General features: G+C 33.6%; 3 protein-coding genes across 5 annotated transcripts; 1 reads left to right on the top strand and 2 right to left on the bottom strand.

Annotated features, from left to right (window-relative positions):
- Positions 1-6524: 6524 nt before the first annotated feature.
- LOC111020661 (hexokinase-3) lies at positions 6525-11122 on the top strand. Its single transcript, XM_022297377.2, has 9 exons — positions 6525-7140; positions 8018-8168; positions 8269-8448; positions 8815-8889; positions 9503-9658; positions 9766-9861; positions 9938-10065; positions 10308-10389; positions 10501-11122. The coding sequence occupies exons 1-9, from the start codon at positions 6869-6871 to the stop codon at positions 10852-10854; spliced, it is 1494 nt and encodes a 497-aa protein (XP_022153069.1). The 5' UTR covers positions 6525-6868; the 3' UTR covers positions 10855-11122.
- A 1889-nt stretch (positions 11123-13011) lies between these two features.
- UBC20 (ubiquitin-conjugating enzyme 20) lies at positions 13012-14541 on the bottom strand. The gene is made up of 6 exons (XM_022297286.2): positions 14271-14541; positions 13987-14014; positions 13656-13883; positions 13509-13572; positions 13349-13408; positions 13012-13247 (listed from the first exon to the last, which is right to left on the bottom strand). Exons 1-6 carry the CDS (start codon positions 14384-14386, stop codon positions 13198-13200), a joined length of 546 nt encoding a protein of 181 aa, XP_022152978.1. The 5' UTR covers positions 14387-14541; the 3' UTR covers positions 13012-13197.
- A 1617-nt stretch (positions 14542-16158) lies between these two features.
- Positions 16159-19673, bottom strand: TTN9 (titan9). 3 transcript variants are annotated; one of them, XM_088120542.1, is made up of 10 exons: positions 19652-19673; positions 19314-19385; positions 19121-19168; positions 18713-18782; positions 18463-18553; positions 18253-18314; positions 17223-17500; positions 17106-17139; positions 16894-17025; positions 16159-16640 (listed from the first exon to the last, which is right to left on the bottom strand). In XM_088120542.1, exons 3-10 carry the CDS (start codon positions 19166-19168, stop codon positions 16453-16455), a joined length of 903 nt encoding a protein of 300 aa, XP_087976668.1. In that variant the 5' UTR covers positions 19314-19385; positions 19652-19673; the 3' UTR covers positions 16159-16452. The 3 variants fall into 3 exon arrangements, with proteins under 3 accessions (XP_087976668.1, XP_022153093.1, XP_022153092.1); XM_022297401.2 differs by having other exon boundaries at positions 19519-19660; XM_022297400.2 differs by lacking the exon at positions 19652-19673 and adding an exon at positions 19508-19645.
- Positions 19674-20180: the final 507 nt, after the last annotated feature.

Raw genomic sequence — 20180 nt, forward strand, 5'->3', positions numbered from 1 at the left:
CGCGTGAGCTTGCAGAAACTATGGCTTTTAAAATGAAACATAATTGAATACATCAATGAGAAAAATAAAGAGAATGAGAGCTTCTTTATTACCTCTGGGAGCAACAAAAGCAAAAAACTCCTTAGCAATTTATGCAAGAAAATCAACTCTGAAGTGTGGTCGGAGGAAAATCCATGCCGGGTAAACTGCTCTATACACGCTGATGTTCCTTTATAAGAGGTTTTTTATGTCCTATTTTATTTTTCATCTTTCTTTCCTTACTAAGAACAGTAATCATAAAAATCACTGTTTTTTTTTTTTTTTTTGAGAATTTGAAACTATGATTTTTTTTTAAGAATGATAAATATACATGGATTAATATATTTTAGCTAACTCAATTATGCACACGCTTAGTTTTGTAATTATATTTATTTAACAATTTTTTTGTAATTTTTTTTTTATCTATTAAGGTTTATAAATCAAAATGGATATTGGGCATCTGTTCACCAATGTCATGGCCCAAGTTTAAAACACAGATGCCCAACAATATTTTAATTGATTCACCATATATGTACAGAGCATCCATTTACTTTTCTCTGAAACTGTTACCCGGCAGTGAGGGATGTGGTCCCTCCTCCACGGTGGAAATATTTGGCGGTGGGGATACGGACACGTAAGATAGGTTGGATGGTCACACCCGGCTGGATGGCATTCTTCGGCTTTCACGGTCACCAACCTGTTATCTTAACAGTCCCTCGTTATTGAAACATTATTTGAAAGAGCTTCATGCATTAATAAAGAGCAAATTAAATAAATACGTAGAACTAACTATAGATTTGCAAACCCTAAAAAAAAAACACATTTTCGTTGTTTACATATCCACCTCCACCACGTAGATATTTACTTGTCAGGCAAGAGAATAAAATATATGTGTGGTAGAATAATTTACAAATAATAAATGATGGAAAGTTGTCTTAAGCACATTGTAGATCAAAACATAATATTTGAATTAAAAAACTAAAATGAAATAGGCATCAAAATTTGTTGACCGAAATATACTTAAACGTTGAATATTTATTTTAACACTTTGATAGTTATATTTATATAATCCATTATATACTTATCAATTATATTATCCATGCACGTATCAAAATTTTAGTTTTGATAATTATGTTTTGTTTAAATATTATCATAATCTTTGACATAAATTAATTGTGATTGAAATCCATACTAATAAAATGTTAATGATATAGCGAGTCGCCACATGAACATTAACTTAACTTGGTTAAGACATCTATTTTTTATCTTGAAGTTAGAGGTTCAAGTTTTTACATCTAAATTTATTGTACTAAAAAAAATAAAGTCTCAATGACAATCTATTATGAAAATGAATTATGTTACCATCAAATTAACCATACATGATACAAGTGAAATATATAATTTAATGTAATATTTCTTTTAATAAGTTATAATATGGTCAACTTGTAAGTTTAAATATTCCAACCTTATTTACAATATAATTTTAATTAAAAAAAAGAAACAGCAGTCTTGCGCAATAAATTATTGACAGCCTTTTTAAAAAAAGAAAATTAACGCTCCCAACTGTCACGTGCAAAAATTACAAAGTCACAGCTGGGCTTTTGGAGATAGCAAAATAATAATAATAATAAATAATAGATATATGTAAATAATCAATTGGAAAAAAAAAAGTGGGAAAGGAAAAAGAGTGGTCAAATTCAAACCCACCATTTAATTGGAGTCACCAAGAGGAATAGAATTAGGTAAGATTCACCTTCTATGTTTCTGTGGGCCCCATTGGACTGTCCAAAAGTGGCTTAATTATATAGGTCCTTTTTTTTTTCTTTCAATTATTAAATGGCACATTCTTTCTTTATCTACAAAATTAATAATTTTAAAAACGGCACATTCTTTTATTTCCCCAGAGTAAACAATTAGGTTTACTTATTCTAAATAGGTTGCCAAAAAAATATTGGTGATGTTATTAATTTTACTAAATAAGGCTCATACTAGTGCATTTCTTTTTCCATTTTTATGTTTTTTCATTCTTATCTTTATTTTAGTCCTTTTCTTTTCAAACATATCAATTCAATATAATTATATCAATTAATAATTCGATTAAAATTCAATTATAGATTTATACATAAGCGATAATATATATATAATATTGATATTACTTTTTACATAAATAGTAGAAAGTAAAACTATTTAGATTTAGTCAATTTGATGGCAGATGACGTTAAGACTCAATTATGAGACAATAGGGACCAAAACATTAAAAACATTAAATGAAAAAAAAAATACAGTAGATAGTAATTCTTGATTTTTTTTTCTTTTTTTAAGTCTATTTATAAAACATTTATTTGTATAACAATGACCGTTTGAGCGAAGATGTTGTTTATAAGATTTGCCTTCGAAAAAAAAACACCAACTGAAAATACTCCTCTCGGTTTAAAAATCAAATATTTAGCCATTCTCAAAATAATAATAATAAATATTTAAGGTAAATTTAATTATGTTTCTATTTTTTAGGTCCGATAACTATTTTATTTTAAAAATCTATGTTTGATTTATTTTTCTTTCTTTTCGAAGAATTTCTTACAATTTCTTGGTATGCTTTTGATATCTTTGAAAAATATATTTGAATTATTTGTTAATTATCAAACAAAAAAAATTGTATAAACTGCTTCTTTCTTAGTTTTGAAAATCTAGCTTAGATTTTGGATTTTTTTAAATAGATAACAAAAAGAAAAACATAGGTGTAATGAATGTTTATAGACTTATTTTTTAAATATAGAAAAAAAAAGAAATGGATATGAAACGGAACTTTTTTTTTATCAAAATAAATATATCTAGTAACACTAACTATTTATCAGTTTTTGTTCTCTTAGATTTAAAATTAAAAAATTAAAATTTTGTTATGAATTTTATCTTTTAATTACACATTCACATTTGTTAGTCATATTTATTATGAATTTTATAAACTACTAATAATAAAATCTATATTTTAAGAAAAAAAATAAGAATAAGAAACAAGAAAGTTGAACTCTAAGAGTACTTTATACTATTTTTAAAACGTATTTATTAAAAATAAGAAACTAAAAATATAAATAGCTACCAAATATTTGTATTCCTCCTAAATAAAAAACGAAAAATATTAAACAAGAAATATTACTAAACGAGTTACAGGTTCATAATTTATAATTTAAGGGAAGATTTTTGTGGGATAGAAAATAGTCACCGACCATATATTTGCTTTACGAAAAAGAGATGAAAAAGCGCAAATAAAAGCAGCCACACACATCTCTCTCTTCTGACCAAATTGGTTTGGGCACTTTGATTGGTGAGAGATGCCCCTCCCAAATCAAGTTGTACATAAAACTAAACTAAACTATAACCTAACCTCACACAATCCTTCTAAAATGTCTACTCATTTATGTCACCCTCATGTCCCCTCTTGACTCTTATCGATTAAAAAAAAAAAAAAAACTTCTCTTTCAAGCTCACTTTTTCCTATTTGTTGTGATAACTTTTAATTGATTGCGACATTATACACCTCCAAATTTTGGGATTAAGTTACCCGTATGTTTGTACCTACAGGTGCGGTGGAGCGGACTCAGGGCCAGTTGAGAACACTTGCCATGCACCCATATCCGAGTCTCGAAGGGTGAATTTTAAGTGAGGGTTTCCACTCAGTATCCAAGTCGGTTACAATGTGATGGTATCCGCAACTACCACTCCAAGTTATAGGGATTCAATTGACATAGCCACACAACATCAATTATCGATTAAAAAAGAAAAAGAAAAAGAAGTTACATGTATATTTGAGTTGAATCATGTATAGATAAACTAAATGAAGTGTTTCACATATATATTATTAGACTTGTGTGTAACTCGAGTATGAGAAATCGAGCACGTGTTTGATATGTGAGAGTTTGTTTGTGTTACACGATGAATTAGTTGACCCTACGAGTTATATATGAAGTTACATGAGCCTGTCTTACACCAATTTAGTTATATGAAACATACCTTTTGTGCTACTATTCAATTCTTATATGTATCACATCTTATGCATTTTAACATCTGTTTTCATATTATAGAATTTTTATTAGGCTTTTAAATTTAGGGGTGATTTAACATGTTTAAGATGGTAGCTCGTAAGTTCATTGGTGATTTAATATATTTAAGATGGTAGCTCGTGGGGATTCAAACTCATAACCTCTTGACTATTGAGAGGTATCAATTACCGCTAAGCTAAACTTGTGTTGGCTTAATGTTAATAAATTAAATACAATGGATTAGTACATTACTTTTGATATGCATTATTAATATCATGTCTTAAAAACTCTCAAATCCCACCAACATGAACATAACTTAGGTAATTGGCACCAGTCTTTCAAATCCCCTGTTGAATGGTTGTACTAAAAGAAAATCCCAAATCTCATTCATAAAAGTTTACTGTGTACCTATTACACACGAAGCTGTAATTTTTTTTATTTCTATTTCTATTTCTATTTCGATGCTTAAATTAAACACATATACTTTATAATAGCGACCCTGACTTGATACAAACTATATGCAGTTTGAAATTAAAGAAAAAAAAGAAAGATTTGATCATTTTCTTTTTCTGTAAGTATTTGATGAGTCAACTTTAGTCATTAATTTTAATTTCATCCAACCAAATCACAAATTCGATTACACAGTGAAATTAATATCTCATCGAAATTAAATTATAAAGTTGTTCATAAAATTATTATTTACAATGGCAAATAAAACACGTGTTCCACTTCCATACAGTGAACAAGGGAATCGAAAACGGTCACATTTTAAAATCAAAATTTTAGTTGGAGACAGTCAACTCCGCCAAAACCAACCAACCGCAAAGCACACCGTAAGATCTTCCATTCTCAAATCTGAACGGCTACGATTCACTTGCCAACTCTATGCTTTCGCGTTCCCCCACCAACTTCGAGACGCATTTTCCTAATTTTTCGTGAATTAGCCCAAAATTTCTCCTTTACATTCACTTAAAAATAAAATCATATTGCAAATGACCTGAAATACAGTTTATAAATAAATTATAGAAAACTGATATTAAAATTTTCAAAATAAATATTTACGTAAAATTTTTACACTATAGTAGAATTGCTAGAAATTTAAAAAGTAAATGAATATTCCTAAAAAATCGAAAGAGGTATGAAATGAGAACTGTAAATTAGTATAAAATGAAAGTTTACACGTACTCTAAATAACAAATCAATAAAGTCATGTTATTTATTAAATAATCAATGACAAAATTGAAACTTATTAAGAGTTAAAAAATTAAAACACAGCATTTTAAAAGTTAAAGGTAATACTCTAAACATTTAAAAATAAAAATAATTTCAAGAGTTTTAGGTTCCAAAAACAAGATTGAACCCAATAATATATAGGGGAGATATATGTGTTGGTTGGGGACTGGGATTGCCGATTGCCAACTCATATTTTTTTTTTTAGAAAATAATAAATAAAGGGGGGTTATAAAGTGAATTATTTTTATTTAACGAGATAAAAACAGTTGGTAAAATTGGGCGGGAGAGTGCAAGACAGCAGAGCAAGGTACGTAAATTACAGCAACGTGGAATAATAATAATAATATTATTATTATTATTATTATATTTTTGTCAGAAACGGAGTGGTAATTTAAAAAAATAATAATAATAATAAAAGAAAATGGAAATCTTGGAGTTGGAAAAGGCAAGGCAAGAGAGGAGTACAGAATTGGTTGCTTTTTCTGCCACGCACAGCTGGGCATTAGCGTGAAACAGCTGGCAGTACGGCGTCGTATCCTCCGAATACGGGACGCAGCTACCGTCGCCGCTCCTCCGCCACACTCCCCCTCCCCCTCCCCTCCTTCCCCATCCAATTTCCCTTTCTGTCCCCCCTCCCCCTGTCAATATTTTCCCCTTTTCTCCTGCAATTTCCCAAATTAGCCTCCTTCCCCACAGGTCAATTTCCACTTTGACTTTTCTTTGCTACCTACCTACGGAAAATTCAAAAAAAAAAAAATATATTCTGAATAGTAATCTCGTTATTAAGTTTTTATATAGAGAGAGGCAGTGGCACCAATATGCTTCAATGGCTATCTTCAATCATTATTATTATTGTTATTATACGCGATTTTAACAGGCGCGTTTGGAGAACCCACTAAAGAAAAATGGTTTTTTTTTTTGGTGAAGTTTAAACTTTAAATAAAGGCCAGCGACTTTCCAGAAGGAAGTAGTGTCAAAATGGTAATTAAGTTAAAAAACGAGGAGTATTTTGGTGGAAATGGCTCGCGATGGATGGGGACAAAGATAACAGAGGAAAAGTCGGCAAATATAATCAAACAAGTAAATAAAATAATTATTTTAAAAGAAAAGAAAAAAAGAAGGGCACGGTGAAAAATCGCCGCGGATTTTGTTGTAATACAACTGGTATTTTCGGGAACTCGTGGGGTCAAATTGGTCATTTTGATATAATTGTATAAGTATTTGACCATTCGCTTTCCCATACTTTCTTCTTGCAATTTGCAGACCCCCCAGCAAACCCATCCCCTCGCGTCTGCTTGTCGGAGTGAAAAACCACATTCTCCGATTCTTGCGGCGGCTCCGGTCGGCGGCCGTCGGCGAAGTCGGCCGTAGAGGTGCCGGGGAGGCCTCTGCGGACGCCGGTTTCGGGAAAGTATTGAGACGTTCTTTCACGGGGTCGTTGGAAGCGGAGTGCCGACGGGAGGGTGAGTGAATCGGAAGCGGAGTGCATGTTCGGACGGTGGCGCTTCGTTGGAATGGTTTGTAGTAGGAGAAGAGGTTACGGTAAAGTTTTTGGACGGAGTGAGTGATCGTGGAGGGAAATGGGGAGAGTAGTGGTGGGAGTGGCTATGAGTGTTGCAGTGGTGGCTTGCATAGTGGCCGCTGGTGTGGTTGGTCGGAGAGTACAGAACAGAGGGAAATGGAGGAGAGTGGTGAGGGTTTTGAAAGAGCTGGAGGAGGGCTGCGAAACGTCCGTGGGGAGGCTGAAGCAGGTGGTTGACGCCATGGCTGTGGAGATGCACGCTGGTTTGGCTTCAGAAGGAGGTTCCAAGCTCAAAATGCTCCTCACTTTCGTTGATAATCTACCTGACGGGTAATCTTCTATTTCATGGGTTTTATGGGACTTTGGATTGCTTGTTTGATCGGTGATGCCATTTTTGCTTGTCGGGATATTAGCGTCTAGGAGTAGTTTAACTTTAAGTCTTTTTGTTTTAGGTTCATTTGTTAAGATTCATCGCTCGATTCTATGGGATAGATAATCTTGCGTTTTCTGCTAATTTCTTTTCCTCATTGTTGCGGGTGATATCGTTGTGGCGGCCTTTTGCGTTCGTTTCTTCATTTCTGTGTCTAATATTAAGCTTTTCCTCCTCGTTAATTTCTTCTATAATTGCCTTTTGTCTTATTGTTTTTTATCCTTGATCTTCCGGGCGCCTCTTTTCAGTGGTTAAATCTTTCAATTTGTTTGATTATCCTTGATGACATAACGAGCCTCCGAAGTTAGAATGGCGTGAAGGATTTGGTTCTTTGCTCTTCCCGTTTGTCATGATACGATCATCTATAGGACCGGCATCTATCTTGGAATTGTTGAATTGCACTAAATTTGTTTCGTTTTCTTTTTTGTTATTCCGCTCCTTGTGGGTCATATTTCATTTCCCTCCATTCATTTTCATGATGTGTGCACGATTCTCATCACGTTAAGTATAATTTAAACATTTGCTTGAAATTCCATTTTCTCATCTCCGTTCTAAACATTTTCTAACTCAATTCCGCATTTACTTATAAATCACTAATCTGCATCTAAATGATGGCACTATTGAGCTACAGTTTTCCATTTGGCTTGCTTTAGTATAACTATATTAACCTTGGGTATGCATATGAATTTCACGGTATATACCTTGAAACTGTAGTTTTCACGAAACGATTGTCAGATGATTATAAAATTCTTACGAACATAATATTCTTCCTATTAGGAATGAGATTGGGACCCACTATGCACTTGATCTAGGGGGTACAAATTCCAAGGTCTTGAGTATTCGATTGGAAGGTAATAGATCGTCTATCTTTGAACATGATGTGGAACAGCTTCCTATTCCCCAACATTTAATGACCAGCACAGGCAATGTAACTATCTTTTTCCCTTGATGTTGCACTAATGTTTGGTTTGTTTGAGCTTCTGTTGTGTTCATATAAGATCACTAAAATCAATTTTTTCTTTTTGCAGGATCTTTTTGATTTCATTGCTTCGTCGTTGAAGGAATTTATTGATAAAGGAAAGGATTCTGAGGTTCTTCTAGGTGGGAGAAGGGACCTTGGTTTTACATTCTCTTTTCCCACAAAACAAACTTCCATTTCATCTGGCGTGTTAATTAAGTGGACGAAAGGATTTTCCATTGGAGACATGGTTAGTTGGATGATGCCTATGTAGCTCTAGGCTTTGGAAAGCTCCGCTATAGTGAGGGAGTGAAAGTTATTTCTTGTAAAAATTGTTCCATGCTAACCAAACTGGACATGGTGGGGTACTAGTTCTATTGTTTGCGCATGTCCAAGCATGCATTGCATTTTTTTAACTGAGGATCTTTACATCAACCAATTGAGTTTCATGCTTGTTCTGCGTAATGGCTTTGTGTTAGTATTTAGGCTGATTCTCAATCAAATCTATGCTTTATAGAAAATGGGGGGGGGGGGGGGGGGGGGCGTGATTCCTTTGTGAAGTAGAGTAGGAAATCTGTTTAGTTTTGCAAGGTGCTAAAACTGCTTTATTTGTCAGGTTGGAAGAGATGTTACTGAGTGCTTGGAACAAGCTATGAACAGAAAGGGTCTCAACATAAGGGTCACAGCACTTGTAAGTTTCTGTTTCCTGTCATCACAAGAAAAGTAATCCTAGTAATGTAAGGTCGTTTATGGAACTACAAATGTTAAGTTTCTTTCGAAGCTTAATACAGAAACTTTAACAGAATGTTAATATTTTGTTCAGAGCAATTTTTACAAGTTATGCATGTTTTGCTGCTACATTGTGTTATGTGTGTAGGATGGACGGAAGAAGCACGGAAAAACGTAAGTGTGACTTACTAGCCAACAATAAGATGTAGTTCCTAAGATCTTTGTGGCTTAAGTCTCTGGATTCTCAGTTATATCAAAGCCTTTACTATCTTTTTTCTCCTATCACATGCACCATCATAGGAACATAGATATTAACTATATGCAAGGAACAGAAAAGGTAAGAGGAAGTTTACAAATTTGTTGTTAGGAGACTGGATATTGTTATAACTTATAATAGTTTATATTTGAAGGTTGAAAGATTACCTCTCTATGTCACAGACACACACCCGAGAAAGGCATATTGGCCTACAAACCAGTTGTAAATTATGTGACTCCCTTTTGTCCTTGGATTGGATTATAAGTTGGTGGTAAATTGAATTACTTGGAGGTTATGAGTCAATTTTTCTTTCAAGCAGATAAATGACACTGTGGGAACATTAGCTCATGGACATTATCACGATGCTGACACCGTTGCTGCAGTGATAATTGGAACTGGTACCAATGCCTGTTATTTGGAGCGTACAGATGCTATTATCAAGTGTCAGGGACTTCTTACAACCTCTGGATTCATGGTAGGCAGTCGTCTTTAATCTTTATTTTCTCATATTTTACATTGCTGCTATTATTTTGAAAATTTATACGATTGTCTGAACTCTGAAGTTACTATTTTCTTGATCAGGTTGTTAACATGGAGTGGGGGAATTTTTGGTCCTCTCATTTGCCTAGAACTTATGATATTGATTTGGATTTTGACAGCCCCAATCCGAATGATCAGGTACTGAGTTTTCCCTTTTTCTAGAATTTAATCGTATATGGCGATTAATTTATACTTTTGCGTGAGTATCCTGCAGGGCTTTGAGAAAATGATATCAGGGATGCATCTGGGTGACATTGTGAGAAGAGTGATTCTTAGAATGTCGCAAGAATCTGATATTTTTGGGTCAGCTTCATCTAGGTTATCTATTCCATTTGTGTTGACGTATGTTCCCTTCTCTCAAGTGACTATTCAAATTGAATTTATGACTTTGGCCATTCTTTCTGTAAAAGAATAAATGGAAGTGAGTTTCAGTTGCATTTGATTCATATTGTATAATGTACAAACTAGAGTTGCAAGAACTGTCCTATTTTATTTCCTCTCAGTTTTGTTGTTGATTTTATTTGGATTTGGTTTACTTTTAACCGGTTTAAGCGACTAGTTACTGATTGCTTTTACGTGTCCAGAACACCTCTAATGGCTGAAATGCATGAAGACGATTCGGCGAACTTGAGAGAAGTAGCAAGGATCTTGAGAGACATTTTAGGGGTAGAATTTTTTAAAACATTAGGACATCCCATCCATTCCTCTTTTCTTTTCCAACTTGACACAAAATTCAGAAAACTAATATCTCTTCTCTCTATGCATCTGCTCTTCCAGATCCCTGAAGTCCCGTTAAAGGCTCGGAAACTTGTAGTAAGAATATGTGATGCGGTGACCCGCCGAGCTGCCCGGTTGGTGGCTGCTGGCATTGTGGGCATCCTAAAGAAGATGGGGCGGGACGGAACAGGTGGAATTGCAGGAGTAAGAAGTAGGACCGATGTGAATATCAAAAGAACAGTGGTGGCAGTTGAGGGGGGATTATATACTAATTACACAATGTTCAGAGAGTACTTGCACGAAGCACTGAGCGAGATACTGGGAGATGTTGCCAAAAATGTAATTCTTAGGGTAACTGAATATGGATCCGGCATTGGAGCAGCTCTTCTTGCGGCATCACATTCATCCAATTGATAGCACAGATTTCCACATATATATATTTATATATGAATATATATAAATTGATATATATATTATATATACATATAGAGATCCTGTAAAGTTAGAGAAATTCATTTCCTCAGCATGTGATGTCTCTCTGTAAAAATGGAAAAAAAGGAAGAAGGGATTTGTATTATTTGAAAGTGGAATTGTCAATATCTTGTTCCCTGCAATTATTTGTAAGCTAAATGTCAACTTCATTGGCTGGCTCTTGGAACTGAAGGAGTTGGTATTTTCTGGATTTCACCATTTTTGATGTGGGACTTGACCATTTTTTTGTGCCTTTTCTTCTATTGTTGCATCAGCTTCAGCTTCAGCAGAGCCGTAGGATGCTGATGAGAGAGGGGAATATTTTTAGTGTTGACAAAGACGTGGGTCTGCCCATCTCCATTCTCCATAGGTGCATTCAACAGGTTCAATATTTGGCCTTGTAAGCAATTCTTTTCCCAATTCCAATTACTATAACAGTGAAAAGGATGTCATATCAAAAAAGAAAAAGCTTTCAAGAGAAAAAAAAAATGTAAATTTTTTGTTTACTTCATTTATCTTATTGTAATTGCATGTTAAATTCTTTCCCTTTTTTTGTTTGTCCGTTTTATCTTTAAAGTTGGTGGGAGGATTGCAAATTGGGTTCTCTATGCCTTTTGTCGGTTAAATTATCACTACAGGATGAGCACGCATGTTCAACATTTTGCATAAATTTCGGATAAATGCATTTTGTACGAGTGATGCTGAATCATTTAGGGCATCTTCAAATTGTTTTTAGATTTTATGACCTAAATGGTGAAATCTGTATTTTTAGATTTTGAATTGCAAGCGCATAATCACATTAAAAACCATTAAAATTTTATCAATATACTATTTCATTTATTAAATTTATTTTGTTTTTGTTAAAATTAAAACATGTAAAATATATTATTAATATGAATTATATAATATTGTAAATTAATTATACGACAAAATTTATAACGTATAGTAGTAAATTATTTAATATTAGATTGGATTAAACTAAATATTTAATTAGTAATTGTTATTAATTTAAAAAAAAACCACTATTAGTTTAGTGATATATGATATATTCTTTGAACAATTGTTAAATTAAGATTTAAATTCTAAGTTTGCTATCAAATACATATTTCAAAATATAAAAAATGTGAAATATTTTTTAATGTTTGGGTTTTTGTTCTGATTTTGTACTTAGTCTCCAAAAAGGTACCTTTTAGTTCAATCTTGTATTTATATATTTTTTAAATTGAATTAGAAAATTGTCCATAAATTAATTAATGAATAAATCAGGTCATTGAAACATTCAAAATCAGATAATAGGAATGCTCAAATCCAACTATGAAAATACGGAATTTAAACTCGATGAAGTAATAAAGAAATGTTTCTCAGCCTCCACATTATTGAACTAGAAAAGGAGACGTTACAAGAATTTTTATTGATATGCTAATTCATTTCTAACTTCATCTTAAAATTGTGAAAATGCCATATGGGTGCTCAAAAGTTAATATACGTTGGAGTATAGATATTAGAGTATATTTTATATTATTGTATTAATATTAATTTGTTGTTTGTACTTTATTTTTTTCTGATAACATTAGGTCAACCTTGTATATTTGTCTATATATATAGACTTCAGTAATGAGAAAAAGAATAATCGGGTTCTTTGAAATCTTAGTTTCTACACTATAGACTTTTTTTTTTCTTTTTAAGATGAATTTCGTGGTTCCTATAATTTTTTTTTTAATGCTATATGGGTGCTCACTAGTTCTTTTCCAATTGTAATAATTCATGTAATTAGTGAAAAACTTCCCAAAAGAGAAGGGACTTGAATTAAAATTTTATCACAAATTGGCACATTTATATAAAATTATATGTTATTTAATTGAGAACAATTATAATTTAACAAAAGTATTTAAATAAAATTAAAAACATTATATCGGCTAATTAAATAATATTATATTTTGCTAATTGAGTTAGAATTATCTATCTAATATTCATTAACCTTAAAATTTCGGGATTATATTCATTAACCGTTTTTCTTAGAACAATATTCATTAACTTATGTTAAATTAAATTCCTCTAAAAAACTCTTAAAAGGAGTAAGCAGGATGGAGAACTTTGAAATGAGAACAAAATATGGGTCATCACTTGAAATTTCCACATATAACACAGTAGGAGGGCATATAATATCTAAGAAATGAAGCACACATCAGGAAAGAGTAAACAACAAAAAATAAATCATTTGGTAATCTCCTCTCTCAAGTGCAAAAAGAGAGAAGGAGAGACAAATCCTAGTTTCTCCAAGTAAAACTAAGCTGCTGTTGGAGGCTTGTACAATTTCTCCACCATTTTCCGATATTCTACACCAAACACAGACACACACACAAACATAAACAAGTGAGTCAAAACTTGCATCACACAAATAGAGAAGAAAAATAGTGTTGTTTCAATGGAAACCCACCTTCTTGATTGGACCACATTTGAGCTGCCTGGGTGTTTAGAGGTGAACTTATGTTTGGTTCTGCACATAAATGGCAAAAGCTCATACCAATTCTATATTCCATTCAAAAGTATAAGGATTCAGATTGATATAGAACTATAATTTCAAGATTGAAATTAACCTCCAAGCAGACTCTGGATGGATAGAAGTATAGTTCTCACATCATAGGCTGATGACCATTTATCCTGTGCAAAACCAGATTGTTGTTTATCCTCACAAATCAGAGAAGTAAGAGTTGAGATTTTTGAATCGGCCATTTGTGAATTACCTGAAGTATGTCCAAGCAAATATTGCCATAAACGTCCACATTTGGGTGGAAACAGCCAGTCTCGAACTTCACCTTTGGAGGCTTGAACGGGTAATCGTTGGGAAATGAAAGTGATAATCTGTACTCTGTTCCTTCAAACACTGTGTCTTTGCTTCCCGTAATTGTCCCTTTCCAGCACAATATGTTGTCCTCGTCTGGAAACGCTGAGATCCCAGACTCTCCGCTTATCTGAAATTTCACAACACATTTGATTGATTACGGGCAGTCTAGTCGCAAACTTTTAGAATCATATTTCAGAATTCAACAGTCCAAAATATCAGATGTGTCTTACCATTAGAGCCATTAATTCAGACTGCAACCTGATTGGAAGAAACACAAAAACAAGCAGAGGAAGATTAACCATAAACCCTAAAAAGAATGAGGTTGATCCTGGAAACGCTCGGATTGAAATTAACCATAAACCCTAAAAAAATAATTGAGGGAGACCAAAGAGTAATCGATCGCAAAATCTGCTCGAACTAAAAGAGTATGAAATTCGGAACCCTAGGCACAGAGAAGGGCTCGATCCGCAGCGATATAGGAATCGAAACACGAAAGATGGGGAAATGTTAGTACCTTTTGAGAACAGACTGAGAGTCCGCGGCTTTCGGCGGTGGTAAGGATTGCTTGGCCGGAGAAACAACAGGGTTAGCCGGCGTGGTGTTGTCGGTGTATCGATTAATGGCCGCCATTCTTGATCTGAATTGCAGAAGAAGATACGAAGAATTCGAGAAGGATCAGATCAAGAAAGGGCGAAGCTGTTCTCTGTCCTCTTGGAGAGAGAGCAGAGCAGAGCAGAGCAGAGCAGAGAGAGAGAGAGAAGCGGAGCAGAGGGGGAAATGGAGAACGGAGGGCTTAAAACGACGCTACAAATTCAAAAATTTTTGTGAACGTTATGGTGGCGATGGAGAAGATTCCAATTAGGTTGCTTTTTGAATTTCCAACGGCTACTTTTCGGTCCTCTCCTCTGCTTTAAATGCCACTTTATTTTACAGGGTTTATTTTATTTTATTTTTATATTTTATATTTTTATTTTTAATAAATAAAATACAACTGCTCCCAGTCACCCACCACCTAATAAAAATAATGAGTACCTTTATTTTAAATTTCGAATAAAATATTTAATAAAGTTATGAAATCAAAGTATGGTCCGCAACATTTATGAAAATTTAAAATAAATGATTAAGCATTAACTATCGTAATTTCCTACAAAACTAGTATAGTTCAACGTTAATTGATATGTATCTTAAGAGGTTGTGAGTCTGATCATCATCCTCACATGTTGTACTGAACAAAATTATAGTAAAAAACTATGCTAATTTCTTCAAGGTTAGTTTTTTTATTGGATAAAATAAAATTATTATCTTTTAATTGCTTCTCGGTTTTTTTTTCCTCATTCTCTGTGATGGGTTAGACTTGCATTACAACAAAGAAAATGATATAATTTTTCGAAACTATAATATTAACCCTTGAAAATTTTTATTTTACAAATTGGTACTAAGCGAACATCTTGATTTGAAAAAAAAAAAATTGGGCGTTTTGTTGTTAGATTTTTATTTCTTCTTTCTTAGTTTGCAACTTATTTAAAATATAGATTATTAAATTAAATTTGATGAACTATATTTTCGGGAAGAAAAATAATTTCAAGGTGATGCATCCATATGGAATACATCAGAATGAAAAGACACAGGGTCAAATGACGCATTTGCACAAAGGACAAACCCCACCCTACTTTTCAAAATAGTTTCGAAACTATCCTCTTTTCCCCATTTTTTTTAATAGAAAATTCTAGTATTCCAAAATTCCTGTTTAATTGCAACATTTCGTAAAGTTTGAGGATATGATTCTAACGCTGGTTTCTATGGTTTAAAAATATATATAACATGAGTCTAGCTCAACTAGATATGTACCCACCAAAAAGTTGTATATTCGAACTCTAGTCCCACATATTTTTGTATTAAAAATAAAAATAAAAAAGAGTCACGATATGACAAAGCTAGGTACTATTTTGATAGTCATTATTATGATTTCCTATACTAAAACAATGTTTTTAATTTTAACCATCAAGCCTCGTTTGACAATATTCTCGTTTCCAATTTTATCGAGGAATCTAGCTTTTTACAGCTATTTACGTTTCTTGTCGATCATTTTTTAAAAACATTCTCAAAATTGTTTAGAAATTCGATTAACAAGTTTCTTGTTTTTCTACTCCGGTTCCCAATTCGATTCAACATAACTAAGAATCTTGTTTTATCATTTTCTTTCATTCATGTGTGGGGTCATGTAATTATATTTTTTTTGTTGAAAAAGAGGAAACAAAAACAAGAAACGAAAAGATTACCAAACGGTTTCGTCTCCTTTAGAGGCAGATCCTTCACTTTCTTTCTTCTTTTATGTATAGACAGATTTTTGCAGCAGCACAATACATATGTCTACAATAATGAAGAGCGCAGACCAAACCAAGTTGTTCTATCTGTTTCAGAAGCCACCTTCTTCCTTGTTCAGATATATTCAACATATAAAAATATACATCACTCACTTTCATGGGAGAATCACCATACAATCCAACCTCACAGTTCATTTTAAGAAAAAAGAATTGACTTCAGAGTTCACAATGCTTTTTTTTTTTTTTTTCTGTTTCTGGAGGAGATCTCAAGCTACCAAATGGGTACTGGCAGAGGAGTTAGCAGAACGGTTAAGGAAGCAGACTTTTGTAAGCTTGCTCGCTGTTTAACTTCATTCAGCAACTGTCTTTTTGTTAGCAGTGCAGTTTTATGACCCTTGTTACCTTCTCCAAGAAGGTTGGGCACATACTCGTGCTGAACATGATGACCTCCTTCATCCATTCTGGGGCTACTCTCTCAAAAGTACCCAGAGATATGACCCGGTACAGGATCTCCGTGTCTCCGCCCAATTTATTTATCCACGTTAGACTGAATGAGTAACCTGGTATAACCAAGGTGTAAAAAATAGTAAATTGTCACCAATTTCTCCAGATATCCTAGAAGTAACAGCCACAATGGAGGAGGAGAACAAGCCTAATTTGCAACTCCTAAAAGCTAAACCAGCCACTATGACTAGGCAATACCAATTTGCAATGACAATAATTGATTAATCAAAAAGATAGATGCAACTATACGAAGTTATCAAATGGCATAATCTAAAACTATAAAACGTCAATATCCAATTTTCAAGTTACCACTTGATTTATGAATGGCTGATATGCATATTCCTTCATTTCGATTGGTGGTTGATAATTCCATGCCCATCAAGTGCTCCACAAGACATTGATATGGGCAATTGGTGGAAACGTTGTCATTTACTCTGCCATCTATAGACCAATTTGAGGATTAAATTACAGCAACGCCATCATGCCAACATAATGATATCTTTACATCTACCAATACCAACCTGATTGTTCACTATTTCTTCCACAGCACTCTGGCTGCAGCATTGCGTTGAAAATATAAGAGAGGAGAAAACCAAACGTATTTACTTAAAAAAAAAAAAATCATTAATCAGATATACCAGCTGCATGTTGGCACTGGACGCAGCTTTCTGGGATAACTCACGTGTTGATTGCCTTAGCACGGGATCATCTTGAGCACTTGCATGAAGTGTTCTGAGTTCATCTGTCACTGGAGCAGCCTCCCTGGAGCGCTTTCTTGTATTTCCTCCTGACGAGGCTTTTGATACTTCTCCACTAGGCGTATGCAGTTCATTACTTATTACATTGTTAAAACCACCAAAATTTCCCTCCTGCTGAAGTTTTTGAAGCTTCTCAACTTTTTCAGAGAGAGTATTATCTGGATTATATTAATCCCATATGAAACATTTGTTAGGCAATTGGCACACGAATGCTTGTCAATGAGATATAATTAGTGTAATGCAAAATGAATCTCTGTTAACAGATTCCAATAATTAAATATAATTGACAATGGACAGGAAGGTGAAGGATACAAGCTACAGTGAACCAGGAAGTCAAGCTCTAGTGGGATCCCAACAACTGAATTTAAAGAAGATGAATTGGAAGATCGTACTCACAGGCATTTAATCATAGGGGAATGCATCTATAACCTAGACAATTCACGCGAAACAAATCTCTAGATACTGCACGAGCTAAATTAGCAATTTAACCTGTTGTTAAGTCTGGTTACATCTTACAGATGTTAAACCACCTTAACTTACTTAATGCCGCCAATCAGAAAACATACATCTCAAACTAAGTGGTGACTCTACAATAACGTGTTTCCATTTCAGTAGTAAAAAAGCAATTAAGGTATTATCACCTTCTTGGAAAAAAAAATCCTACATTTCGTACTTACTATGTTACACTAGTTACCCAAGCGTTAGTTTCGAGTTCTTATCTATGGATACAAACCCCAAATAACCTTAGCTTTCATTAGAACCCAAGGCATAGTAATTGTGGAATGTGGACTCTCTCCTCGTTGGAAAGCATAATTTGTGAATTGCTCAATATGAACACTTCTCACTAGAATTGACTTAGAAATTCATAGATGCAAATGATTTTGAGCTACAGATAATGTGCGTCTCTTACTCCTTTGATGCTCTTCCATTAATGGCTTCTGATAATCAGCACATTTTGCATCCATGTTGGACCTGCAACCATACTAGCACACCGTGTTAGCCCATCGAGCAGCAGGTAATAACGTTGCTGGATCCATTCAATCAAACAAATTTCAAGAACAGAAGAACACAAAATATAATGATAACTAGACAGATGCTATTGGTATTTTTTAATCCATACCTGGCTGAAGCCACTTCATCACTCAATTCATTAACCTGTAGACGCAATCTGTCATTTTCACTTTTCAAATGTTGTATCAACTCCTCTGCAGCTGAAAATGAGCAAGAAAATACCAATCCAGGTGTAAGCCGAGAAGCTAAAACATACCACAGTTCAACAACACAACAGTAAAAACAAAACTTCAATCCTTTTGCCTTAAACCTTTGATACCACATGAGATAAACAGACATGGAAAGGTTAATGCCCATACCAGACACATAATTCAAAAATTTTACTTCTTGATCCTTACTGAGCTGGTCAAAGTCAGACATCTTTTTTGTCTGTAAAAGATATGCAACCGTAAGTAAGATGGGTAGTCGAGAATTCAATTTTGGTATGCAGACAAACGATGCATAGAGAGGTACTTAAATTATTGAGGAACAACAAAAGGATAATTTTTCAGATTCATATATAAAATAATTTAAAATAAAGGAAGTAAGTTGTAGATAAGATCCAACTTCATTCAATTGGATATCACTTGCCTTACCCATGAAAACAAAATTATTCAATGCATTCCGTATCAAAACATTGCATAATCGAGTACAAGATAAAAGGCAAGGAAAAATCTTCAACAATCTGGAGAAATTCAATCATCCAATAAAATAAAACAGCCATACACCTTAAGTTTAGTGTACTTGTCGTAGAGCTTTTTATAGAGAGCCTCCATCTGCGAAAAATTGTCGTGGAAAGGAATTCAAATAAGCAGGACTACGTGAGTGAAAACTAAATCAACAAATATGTTCTTTCGGTAGTAACAACGCCATTCTGGGAAACCCTAAATTAACAAAATCTGATGAACAAGAAGTACTTACAAGTCCCGTTTGGCTTCCCAGAGAAACTGGGAACGGAAAAACTGCAAATGAAAACTATTGCGGTGCCAGAATCTGTAAAACGAGGAGAATTTTAGTTTGAGAAACTTTCTTTCACTACACTTCAGTTTCTCAGCCTCCAAACAGCGAAATCTCGAGGAAATGAAAACATATATCATAACAGAAAGCTTCTAGACCTTCAATTTACCACAAATTTGCTCAAGCTTTAGGATTGCAAGCCGAAAACACGCGGGAAATAGAGATTGAAAATCGCAGGGGGAAACGTTGGGAGAAATGTGGTATATTTCGCAAAAGAAAATGAAAATTAAATTATAAAATACTTGTTGGCGGTGGCGCGTCTCCTTCAGTGAGCTCGCTCCGGCAACTAGAAGTGATGGGGTTTTTCCGAAAATTAACAAATAAATAACAGAAATTAATTAATTAAAGTTTAAATTTTTTTAATATGGAAAAGTACGTATATATATCTACACACACATTGTTTGTTAAATGTTAGTAATAAAAATAAACAAACAATGAATCACATGAGAAAATATTTGTTATACTTTATCTTTTTTTTTTTCAAAAGACGATATTATTATTTTAAAAATAATTGAATTACATTGCATTGTTAACTATGTGCAAGGAAAAACCTAGATAAAGAAAGCAAACTCTAACACTCAAGTTAATAATAGTCCAAGGTATAAGTCTTCATATGGGCAATTAGATTGACATGAATACAAAGTGAGGCCTCATATTTATAGACGTAGACTGGTGGATCCCACTCGCCTATCACTTTCCACGGTCGCGAAATCTACTATGCAAATAGATGACAGTTACAAGCGGTTTTGGGGCATACATCGGCTTGACCTT

Source organism: Momordica charantia (genome assembly GCF_013281855.1).
Source record: "Momordica charantia cultivar OHB3-1 chromosome 2 unlocalized genomic scaffold, Mcharantia_2.0 BLBB01000002.1, whole genome shotgun sequence".
Taxonomy (NCBI): Eukaryota; Viridiplantae; Streptophyta; class Magnoliopsida; order Cucurbitales; family Cucurbitaceae; genus Momordica; species Momordica charantia.

What these genes read in the sequence shown, in the direction of transcription:
- LOC111020661 (XM_022297377.2), top strand. Translation starts at nt 6,869, where the DNA reads ATGGGGAGAGTAGTGGTGGGAGTGGCTATGAGTGTTGCAGTGGTGGCT. An exon ending in TTACAACCTCTGGATTCATG is followed by an intron (nt 9,659 to 9,765) that starts GTAGGCAGTCGT and finishes TTTCTTGATCAG; the next exon opens with GTTGTTAACATGGAGTGGGG. An exon ending in TCTATTCCATTTGTGTTGAC is followed by an intron (nt 10,066 to 10,307) that starts GTATGTTCCCTT and finishes TTACGTGTCCAG; the next exon opens with AACACCTCTAATGGCTGAAA.
- UBC20 (XM_022297286.2), bottom strand. Translation starts at nt 14,386, where the DNA reads ATGGCGGCCATTAATCGATACACCGACAACACCACGCCGGCTAACCCT. An exon ending in TCTCAGTCTGTTCTCAAAAG is followed by an intron (nt 14,015 to 14,270) that starts GTACTAACATTT and finishes TCTTCCAATCAG; the next exon opens with GTTGCAGTCTGAATTAATGG. An exon ending in CATCCAGAGTCTGCTTGGAG is followed by an intron (nt 13,409 to 13,508) that starts GTTAATTTCAAT and finishes ATTTATGTGCAG; the next exon opens with AACCAAACATAAGTTCACCT.
- TTN9 (XM_088120542.1), bottom strand. Translation starts at nt 19,168, where the DNA reads ATGGAGGCTCTCTATAAAAAGCTCTACGACAAGTACACTAAACTTAAG. An exon ending in ATTTTTGAATTATGTGTCTG is followed by an intron (nt 18,554 to 18,712) that starts GTATGGGCATTA and finishes GCTCATTTTCAG; the next exon opens with CTGCAGAGGAGTTGATACAA. An exon ending in AGCCATTCATAAATCAAGTG is followed by an intron (nt 16,641 to 16,893) that starts GTAACTTGAAAA and finishes TGGTTATACCAG; the next exon opens with GTTACTCATTCAGTCTAACG.